This window comes from Choloepus didactylus, chromosome 4, assembly GCF_015220235.1.
Source record: "Choloepus didactylus isolate mChoDid1 chromosome 4, mChoDid1.pri, whole genome shotgun sequence".
Taxonomy (NCBI): Eukaryota; Metazoa; Chordata; class Mammalia; order Pilosa; family Megalonychidae; genus Choloepus; species Choloepus didactylus.
The window spans coordinates 141022291-141033418 of record NC_051310.1 but is presented as its reverse complement, the minus strand read 5'-3'; the positions used below and the strand labels follow the sequence as shown (position 1 = coordinate 141033418).

General features: G+C 40.8%; 1 protein-coding gene across 1 annotated transcript; it reads left to right on the top strand.

The window, feature by feature from the left end:
* Positions 1-510: 510 nt before the first annotated feature.
* On the top strand, positions 511-4392 carry RPUSD2 (RNA pseudouridine synthase domain containing 2). Its single transcript, XM_037835426.1, has 3 exons — positions 511-1120; positions 2454-2750; positions 3451-4392. Exons 1-3 carry the CDS (start codon positions 518-520, stop codon positions 4183-4185), a joined length of 1635 nt encoding a protein of 544 aa, XP_037691354.1. The 5' UTR covers positions 511-517; the 3' UTR covers positions 4186-4392.
* Positions 4393-11128: the final 6736 nt, after the last annotated feature.

Below are 11128 nucleotides of genomic sequence, written 5' to 3'. Positions count from 1 at the left end.
CCATATACTCATCCTTTTAAGATGTACAATTTTGTGGTTTTCATTATATTCAGAGTTGTGCAACCCTCATTCTGGCGCTTATTTATTTAAAAATAAAGCTCCTTTCAAGAGTTTTTCCAGACTCGAAGGACTCCGAGCATATCTGCATGGGATCTACACAACCAACTCCTGCCACGGCTTTTACACAGAGCAGTCCCAAAGATACTTCTTAAAGTCTGATCTTGATATAAATGCAGTTTTACATACTAATCCCCTGAGAAGAGGACGTTTGCGTAAAGTTGTTGGAACAACTTAAGAGGCTGAGTCCCTCTTACAGCCGCTCCACTCGCCACTCACTTCACAAGTCATCTCACTCACCACACTGAACTCTCACTACACCCGCACTCATTAATTCAGGGCACTCAAGCGCTTGCTCGCTCGCTCAGTGACAATCCGCGCCTAGGCACAGAGCCTCGGTGATTGGCTGGCGCTGAGTGACGTCCTTAGACCGCGACCTAGGAGCCGCGGCCGCGCGCTTATGTGGCTGGGCGGCCGCCGCTCTGTGTTGGTAAATGGGCGGTGGTACTTCGCGCTTTGGCACCTCATCTTTGCCAGGATTTGGAGTGGTTGTAGGGGCCCGATGGCGGAAGCACTCTCGACTAGGGCCGAGGCAGCGGACGCGCTCAGGGCTCCGTCTCAGCAGAACGGCGAAGCAGGTGGCGATGTGAGGGGTGAACGGCTCACGGAGCCGGTGGGCCCTGAAGTAGAGCTGGCCCAGGGGAGCGCGGAGCAGGCCTCGGCTGCAATCCCGGGCCCAGGCCCAGGCAAACGCAAGAAGCGGCGAGGCGCGACCGGGGAGCGCGTGGTGCCGCCGCCGAAGAAGCGGCGGACCGGCGTGAGTTTCAGCGACGAGCACTTTGCAGAGACCAGCTACTACTTTGAGGGCGGTCTGCGCAAGGTGCGTCCCTATTACTTCGACTTCCGTACCTATTGCAAAGGCCGCTGGGTGGGCCACAGCTTGCTGCACGTCTTTAGCACCGAGTTTCGAGCCCAGCCTCTGGCCTACTACGAGGCTGCCATCCGGGCTGGCCGCCTACACCTTAACGAGGAGCCGGTACAGGACCTCAGTATCGTGCTTAAGGTAAAGTCCTGATCTGGGCCAGCCAGGAGCTGGGGAGGGAAAAGAAGTCGTTCCTCCGTCCCACCCCCACCCCACCCCCCGCAGAATTACAGGTATCTACTAGAGTAAAATCGTGGGAATTCTGAAGCTCTCTTGGCTTTTCTTAGAACTCTCTTTTAGCCCCCCCCCCCCCAATCTCCGCAAGTAAACAGCCTCTGTGTTTCAGAGCCTAGCCAGCATACCCCCTCCATCAAGACGGCTTCCGTGTTTCCAAGGGACAGAAGTCATCTTTTCCCCCTTGGAATTCTCATAGGTCTTTTTATGTTCTGTCTTGTGGCACTGATCACTTTCTGCCTTACATTGTAGGCCTCTGTACAACTGGTAATAATAGCGATTATCATTTATGTCTAGACAAGTAGTTAAGCATTTTATTACTTTTAACTTAATTCTGACAACCTTCTGGGGTAGGTATTGCCACCTCATTTTACCTGTGAGAAAATTGAGGCTCACAGAGATAAGACAACAGTGTCATCTCCAAAGGCTGAGTTCTGATGACTGCTACTTAAACTATTTTTTCTAGAGCCTGGCATGTCACAGAATTGTGAGATGTCAGGGATAGAGACTAGAATTGTTTAACCCACTACTTTGCCCCACTCCCTTTTTAAATTCTGTCACAGCTAAGAAATACTATATACTCCTGTCAGTAACACTGGCTCACCATAGTTGTGAGGGGAGACAAGGAGATTAGGGGGAATGGGTGGTTTAAATCCCCTCTCCTTTTTTGAAAAGCACAGGTCTGGTCTAAATCTCATATTTTACAGATAAGGAAACTGAGGCCCAAAAAAGTTAAGTGACTTGCACAAGAGTGTGCTGTGAGCCTGTGGCAATTCTAGGTCTAGAGTTCAGATCTCTGGATTTACAGCTCAGTTCTTTGTTCAAGGTCATGTAAAATGATAGTTTATGGAAGTTTCTCCCCCCATTAAAAAAATTACTTTTTAAATATAATTTTTATTGAAGAGAAAATACAAATAAGCAAAACCAAAAAACATCCACAGTTCGATCATAAGAGATATCAACATTAACATTTCTGTATATATCTTTCCAGAACCTTTTCAATGCCTGCTTTCTGCCTGTGTATATGCCTGTGTTTTTACAAAATAAGAACACACTATGCACATTGCTTTTTCTGCTTAAGGATGTACTGTCAATAAAAGTGTACCTCTGTGACATCATTTAGCTGCATAATTGGTGTATACTTTAACATTTGGGCCAGGAACAGGGGAACCTGGGTGTGAAGTTGACCAATTACACACTTCTGGCCCCTGCACTGACTGGTTGCCTGTGTCTTTGGCAGGACAATGACTTTTTGCGGAATACTGTGCACAGGCATGAGCCACCAGTCACAGCAGAGCCTGTCCGCCTTCTAGCCGAGAACGAAGAGGTAGTGGTTGTGGACAAGCCTTCTTCCATTCCTGTCCACCCCTGTGGCCGTTTCCGACACAATACAGTTATCTTCATCCTGGGCAAGGAGCACCAACTTAAGGAGCTACACCCACTGCATCGTCTTGACCGCCTTACCTCCGGGGTGCTCATGTTTGCCAAGACAGCTGCTGTCTCTGAGAGAATACATGAGCAGGTTCGAGACCGGCAGGTGAGCTCTGCTCTTGTCTGCTGCAAGCCACTTCCAGAACTGTAGAGTGGTCTATATCAAAAGAGTGTCGCTAAGTTCTAGATTTCAGGGGAGTCTTCATGTTTATCTTGCCTCCAGTAAGGTGAACACCTAAAGTGCCAAAGGCAGGTTATTATCACCTCTTGCCTCCAAGAAGGTGAACACCTAAAGTGCCAAAGGCAGGTTTATTATCACCATACACTGCCATCTTGATACTTTCTAAAAAGCAAAAGTTTTAAAGTACTGATAGGCCAAGCAAGATTTTAAGATTGTGGGGAGAGCCTCCATAGTGGAAAAATTCTGGGTGAAATTGGAAGAAGCCTGTGTAGAAGAAGTTAATAGTCTTGATTGTGGTCTTGAGATTTGTAATTCTGAATCTGGAGTATAATGCATTTATTGAGGTCTTGCTGTATACCAGGCTTGTTGCCAAGCACATTAGAGCCTAAGTTATTGAATCCTTACAACAGCCCTGTGAGATAAATGCTTTTCTAATTTCACATTTTCTAGATGATTTAATGGAACTTAAAGAGATAAAATGATGTCCCGGGATCACACAGCTGGCCAATGTGGAGCTGGGGTTTGAATCCTTTGATACTGGTGCATTCCTAATTACTCCACAGAGGATCTGGGCTCCAGGAGTTTAGGCTTTGTGCTGACTTTCTCCCTCTTCTCTCCTGTGCAGCTGGAGAAGGAGTATGTGTGCCGAGTTGAGGGGGAGTTCCCCGCCGAGGAAGTGACCTGCAAGGAACCCATCCTAGTGGTGTCTTACAAGGTGGGAGTGTGCCGTGTGGATCCCCAGGGCAAACCCTGTGAGACAGTGTTCCAAAGGCTGAGTTACAGTGGCCGCTCCAGTGTGGTGCAGTGTTTGCCACTCACAGGCCGCACCCACCAGATCCGAGTCCACCTCCAGTTCCTGGGCCACCCCATCATCAATGACCCCATCTACAACTCAGTTGCCTGGGGCCCCTCCCGTGGCCGGGGTGGCTACATTCCCAAGACAGATGAAGAACTGCTTCGGGACCTGGTGGCAGAGCATCAGGCCAAACAGAGTCTGGATGTGCTGGAGCTCTGTGAGAGCGACCTGTCCCCAGGACTCACAAACTCAACAGCCCCCTCCTCAGAGCCGGACAAGGACAGTCTGGAAGAGTTGGCTGCAGCTGCCAAGAAGATGGATGGAGCAGTTGAGAAAGCCCCTCAAGATATGGACAAGGTGGCAGTGGCATCAGGGGCGGCAGCTGAAGCAGATGTTGTAAATCAAGAGACAGATCCCCTCTGTGCTGAGTGCCGGCTGGTACGACAGGACCCCTTACCCCAGGACCTTGTGATGTTCCTGCATGCCCGACGCTATAAAGGGCCAGGCTTTGAGTACTTTTCACCTATGCCTGCCTGGGCACAGGATGACTGGCAAGAAGACTGAGGGCTGTGGCCATTGGAGGAATTGATTTTTGGGTTGGGGCAGGAATGGGCTGAAGGGGCAGGGGCTGAATCCATTGGCTGTTACTCAGGGTCTCTACAGGAAGGAAGATGGGCTCGAAAGGGACTTGCTCATACTCGCTACCTCGTTGCTTCCTTTCCTTGGTGTTTGGGACTTTTTGGTTTGTAAATACATCCCTCCTTTCTAACACCTCATGTGTTTGTTTTTTTAGTGCTTGTTGGTTTGTTTCTTTTTTATTGAGGTAAAATTCATATAACATGTAATGAACTGTTTTAAAGTACACAGTTCAGTGGCATTTAGTAGATTCACAGTGTTCTGCTACCATTACTTCTATCTAGTTACATAATATTTTTATTACGCAAGAGGAAATCCCGATGTACCTATTAACAGTCACTCTCCTTTCCCCCTCTCCCCAAGTCCCTTGTAATCATTAATCTGCTTTCTTTATGGGTTTACCTATTCTGGACAGTTCATATAAATGGAATCATATAATATGTGATCTTTTGTGTCTGGCTTTCACTTTACCATGATGTTTTTAAGGTTCATCCTTGCATGAATCAGTACTTCATTCTTTTTATGGCTGAATTATATTCCATTGTACATATATACTCCATTTTATATATCCATTCATCAGGATTCAGCATTTGGGTTGTTTCTACTTTTTGAATAGTGCTGCTATGAACATTTGTGTACAAGATTTTGTTGAATCTCTGTTACTTCTTCTTTGAATATATATGCCTAAGAGTGGAATTGCCAGATCACATGATAATTCTATGTTTAACTTTTTGAGGAACTGCCAAACTTGTTTTATAGTGGCTACACTATTTTTACATTACCATAAGCAATCTACCAGGGTTCTAGTTTCTCCACATCCTTGCGAGCACTTGTTATTTCCTATTTTTTTTTTTTTGTACTATTGTCATCCTAGTGGGCATAAAGTAATCTTTCATTGTGGTTTTGATTTGCATTTCTGTTATGACTAATAATGTCGTGTACTTGTTGGCCATTTGCATATCTTTGGAGAAATGTCTGTTCTAGTCCTTTGACCATTTTTGGGTTGTTTGTTGTTTGTCTTTTTATTATTGACTTATAAGTGTTTTATGTATTCTGGATACTCGACCCTTATTAGATATGTTTCGAAATATTTTCTTCCATTCTATAGGTTTTCTTTTCACTTTATTGATAGTGTTCTTTGATATACAAAAGTTTTTCAATAGATGAAGTCTGATTTATCTGTGTTTTCTTTTGCTTCTTGTGCTTTTGGTTTTTGAATTTAAGCATCCATTGCCAATTCAAGTTCATGAAGATGTATCCCTTTCTTTTCTTCTAAGAGTTCTATGTTTTAGCTCTTGCATTTAGGTCTTTGATATATTTGGAGTTAATTTTTGTCTATGCTGTGGAGTAGGGGTCCATCTTCATTCTTTTGCATGTAGATATCCAGTTGTTTCATCACCATTTATTGAAGAAATGTTTCTAAACATATTAAATGGTCTTTGCACTCTTGTCAAAATCAATTGACGGTAGATATACAGGTTTATTTCTGTACTGTCAATTTTATTCCATTGATCTGTGTCTATCCTCATGCCAGTACCACCTTGTTTTGAATACTGCAGCTTTGTAGTAAGGTTTGAAATAGGGAAGTGTGAGTCCTCCAATTTTCTTCCTCTTTTTCAAGATTATTTTGGCTATTTGGGGTCCTGTGCAATCCCATGTGAATTTTAGGATCAGCTTCTCCATTTCCGCAAAAAAGCCTGTTGAGTTTTGTTTTTTTTTTTTTAATTCATTTTTATTGAGATACATTCACATACCATGCAGTCATACAAAGCAGTACATTCAATTGTTCACAGTACCATTATATAGTTATACATTCATCACCAACATTAATTTTGGAACATTTTCATTACCACACACACAAAAATAATAAGAAAAATTAAAGTGAAAAAGAACAATTAAAGTAAAAAAAGAACACTGGATGCCTTTTTTTTAGCCCCCATTTTTCTACTCATTCATCCATACACTGGACAAAGGAGAGTGTGGTCCATATGGCTTTCCCAATCACATTGTCACCCCTCATAAGCTACATTTTTATACAATCGTCTTCAAGATTCATGGGTTCTGGGTTGTAGTTCAATAGTTTCAGGTATTTACTGCTAGCTATTCCAATTCGTTAGAACCTAAAAAGCGTTGTCTATATTGTGCGTAAGAGTGCCCACCTGAGTGACCTCTTGGCTCCTTTGGGAATCTCACCTGTTGAGATTTTGATGGGAATTGCATTGAATCTGTAAATCATTTTAGGTAGCATTTCCATCTTAACAATAGTAAGTCCTCCAGTCGTTGAACATAGGCTATCTTTCCGTTTATTTAGATCTTTAATTTCTTTCAGCAGTTTTTTTTTTCACTTTTAATCTTAGTATTTTTATAAATTTATTTTTTAAATGGTAATGACTTCAATGATTGATTATATGTACTCTTCCCCCGACCCCCTGCTCTACTGCTGGGGGAGCAACCTTCTATTTAGTTGACTCCCAAGGGAAAATCAAGACATTCTTATCAGGCATCCAATAGCCAGAAAATGCTGTTGGTTCAGTGGTTTAGGCACTGACAATTCAATGTACCAGTGCAATTAAAAATGTAAAAATACATTTACAATTACTCTGCAAAAAAGAAAAGGACTCAAGAGGTGAAATATTATGTATTAAACCAATTATTCATTCATCCATTCACTCTGCATTTGTCAAGTCATCATTAGAGTCACAAGGATAAATGAGTAAAAGAACTTGTAGTAACAAATGAAAAAACCCAAGTTTCAAACCTCCCACTGCGTGGGCTATTAAGGTGTGCCAAGATGGCCACAATAAAAGAATCATCAGCTCTCTGAAATCAGCAATGATTTGTAGTTTTCAATGTACAAGTCATTCATCTCCTTGGTTAAATTTGCTCCTCAATATTTTATTCTTTGATGTTATTGTAAGTAGAATTGTTTTCTTGATTTCATTTTTGAATTGCTCATTGATAGTGTGTAGAAATAGAACTGATATTTATGTATTGACTTTGTATATACTGTAACTGCTGAATTTATTAGCTTTCATAGTTTTTTTGGTGGATTCTTCAGGATTTTTAAAAAATATATATACGATCATGTCATGTGCAAATAGAGATAATTTTACTTCTTTCCAACTAGGATGCCTTTTATTTCTTTTTCTTGCCTAATTTTTCTAGAACTTCAGTATAATTGAATAGAAGTAGCAAAATAGGTACCTTGTCTTGTTCCTGATCTTAGTGGAAAAACTTTCAGTCCTTTATCATTGTGTATGATGATGATAGCTGTTTCATATATTCCCTTTTTCGTGTTAACAAAGTTCTTCCTGCTTGTTTATTGCCCTGTCTTTCTTCTTGGACAGCCCTTTGAATTCTCTTCCGTTCAGGCAGAAACTTCTACTTTCTGTCCCTTCTGTTATACTTGTCATGTATTTCCTATTTCTTTGGAATACCTATATATAGAACCATGGATTTTGTTTTCAGGGTGAATGAGATAGGCTCGCTAATAGCTAATCCATAGCCTTTGACCACATATTGAGCAGTAGTAATGTTTGTGGGGAAATAGCAATTGTGTGTATTTTTTTAGTGGTTCATGATAATTGTTAAGCATCTATTTACACCAAACATTTAATGCTGGGATACACAGATGAATGACTGGCCCCTGCCTTGGTAGAGCACACATGATGAAACGTGCGAAATGCAAAAGGAACCAGTGGAGAGAAGGCATAATTCTGTCTGGAAGTGTCATCACAGACTTCTCAGAGGAAGAGGCATTTAACAATGAGTTAAGAGTTTGCCCTGTAGAGACATAAGAGAAGGATTTCAGGTAGAGGAGCAATAAGACAAAAAGCAGGAATATTTTAGAGCTAGAGAAGGTATAGGAAGAGACACCCAAGGAGAGATGCTGCTTTGGGGATATTTGGCACTCTGGTCCCAGCATATGGCTCACTGTCACTGACTGTTGAAACCTTTGCATGGCTTATGTATCACAAGGGACTCTTGAAATGTGAGGCATAGGAATAGCCTGGGTGACAGGATTCTCATGGTTCTGAGTATCTGCTCAACTTTGTGAAAATCCTTTCTCTACCTCATGAACCAGGGAGCTCCCCTTTTCACTGAGACCCTCCTTAATTCAGAAGCTCTGGATTCTTAGGACTGGGAAGAATTAGATGCCGGTAACATTCGTTCAGTATGCATTTGAGTGCCAACTATGTGCTAGATTTACACTAAGGTTTGTTTATTTAATGGTGAACAAGATAGATGTGGTTCTCGCACAACACAGTATGGAGTGCACAGCACAATGCAGAGAAGACCAGAGATCAGTTAATACACATTCTGTGTGGTGCCTTCTAGGATTCTGAATGAGAGCATTAGCCTTTGCTCATTTTCTATCTCAGCTCTTCAGTTCTGTTTTCTTTCCTTCTCTAGCCCTGGGGTTCTTGATCTAGGCACACATGGATGGACATGAGAAGGTCCTTGGATCTCTTGAAATTGCACACAAAGTTTTGTGTATGTGTATTTTTCTGAGAAAAGAGTATATATTTCATCAGATTCTTCAGAGTTGCATTGTCCAACACTAGTCCCATGTGGCTATTTAAACTTAAATTAATTAAAATGAAATAAAATTAAAAATGCATTTCCTCATTTGCAGTAGCCACATTTCAAGTGTTCAATAGCCACTTGGTCTAGTGGCTACCATATTGGATAGCCCAGATATAGAACATTTCCATCATCACAGAAATTCTGTTGGATGGCTTTACTTTAAAGGGTCTACTCAAAACAAGTTGAGGTCCTAATTACAATGACTCCACTAGTCTGTAGACACTTTTAAAATGGAGCTGTGTGTATGTGTGTGTGTGTGTGTGTGTATGTGCCAGTCAAATGCTGTGCTAGATGCTAGAATATTTACACATAACCTGTGAAAAAGGTACCTGCTCCCTGCACTTCAGGAGTTCAGGCTGAACTCAGTTGATCTTTTCTGTAGTTAACAGTTGGTTGTGCTTGAATGTGCTTTTCCTCCCCATAGAGAATGGTATCCTTCCTTTTAAAAATTTAATTCTTATTATAGCTTCCTTCTCCTTACTCCTAGGCTAGAAGTAGTCACTATTAATAATTAAGTGGTCTCCTTCCCAACTTTTTTCTATTCATAGATGCAAAATGTGTGTGTGTGTATAAATATACATGTATATATACACATTTTTAAAATTAAAATGGATCATGCCATACAAATTGTTCTGCAACTTGATTTTTCTCTAATATATATATATATATATATAAATATCTGCATTGTGCTACACTGTGTAACTGTACTATAATTTAACCCATCCCCAATTGGTGGAATTTTAGATGTTTACAGCTTTTCATTATTACAAACAAACTGTAGTGAACATCCTTATTTCCTTCCACACTTGTATCAATGTTTCTATAGAACAATTTTTAAGTGTATGGAGTCAATACCTTTAAATACTGATTGATAGAGAAAAGGGGCAGAGGGAAGAAAAGAAAAGAAAAAAAGATAGAAAATAAAGCCACAGAGAAGCTAAGTAAAAACAAAAATAAAGAAATAAACTTCCCGACAAAAAATAAATAAATAAATAAATAAATAAATACTGATTGATAGGTAACATCAAACTGTCCTCCAAAACGGTTATACCAATTTATATTCCTTCCAGCAGTATGAGAAGCAGAGGCAGCTAAATGCAGTGACTGAAACTGCTGTTCAGGCGGCTTCATTTCCAAGGTTGGCTTTGGTTCCTTGTGGGCTGGAACCATGGGTTTCCTGTAATGTCTGCATATCTCAATGGATGACCTAGGTTTGCTTGGGTCAATCTTGTGTCCAAAGGCCTTAGAGAAAATGGGCTCTTTTCAGAGCCTTATTCGGGTTTGGGTCACTGATCCTCAGGACTGAGGGTTTTCTAGAACACAGGATTATTGAAAACTAAAGATGGAAGCAGACCAGCTTGATAAATGTAACCAGGTTTGGAATGAGTGAGTTACTGCAATCAAGGGTGTGACCACCAAGGCACTCATTCTGCTTAAAATACTGCCTTGCACATGGTAAACAATGTTTTCTATGATTACAATTATTGTTTTCTCCCTCTCCAAACCCTCTGTACTCTCTTCTTTTCCTTTCATTTGAAGCTCATCAATGTATCCAAAACTGCAACATTTACATCAGCCTTCACCGCATCAAAACAGTTAGGAATTGCTCAGTGAAGTTGAACAGGCATATAACCAGTGATTCCACTTCTAGCTGAATACTCTGGAAAAATACTTGCACATGTACACCAGGAGACATGTATAAGAAGGTTCACAGCAGCATACTTATAATAGCAAAAAACTGGAGACAACCAAAATATCCATCGATAAGAGAATGGATACCTAATTGCATATTCAAACAATGTATGCTAAACAGCAGTGAAAATGAATGAATTAGAATTATATGGATAAAACTTAAAACAATATGGAATAGCCATAGATGAATATATACAGTATGATCCTATTTTTATAGAATTCAAAAACAGACAAAAACACATTTTTTTTTAGGGAAATATACATACACATTTGGTAGCAAACAGTAAGAGGGTGATAAACATGAAATTCAGGAAAGTGGCTACCTCTGGAGGTTACTTCTGGAGGATGCTAGCAGGAGAGGCACTTAGAAAGCTTCAAAGGTGCTGGTAGTCTTCTGTTTCTTACGCTGAGTGGTGTGCACAAGGTATTGTTTTATTATTGTTCTTTAAACTGCACATACCTAATATATATGTATATATTGTATCATTGTATATACATCTTTCAAAAATATTTTAAATAAAAAATGTTAAAAGGTCTCTTTCCTCATTAAAAACTATTTTTAGAGCAGTTATAGGTTTACAGAAAAATCATG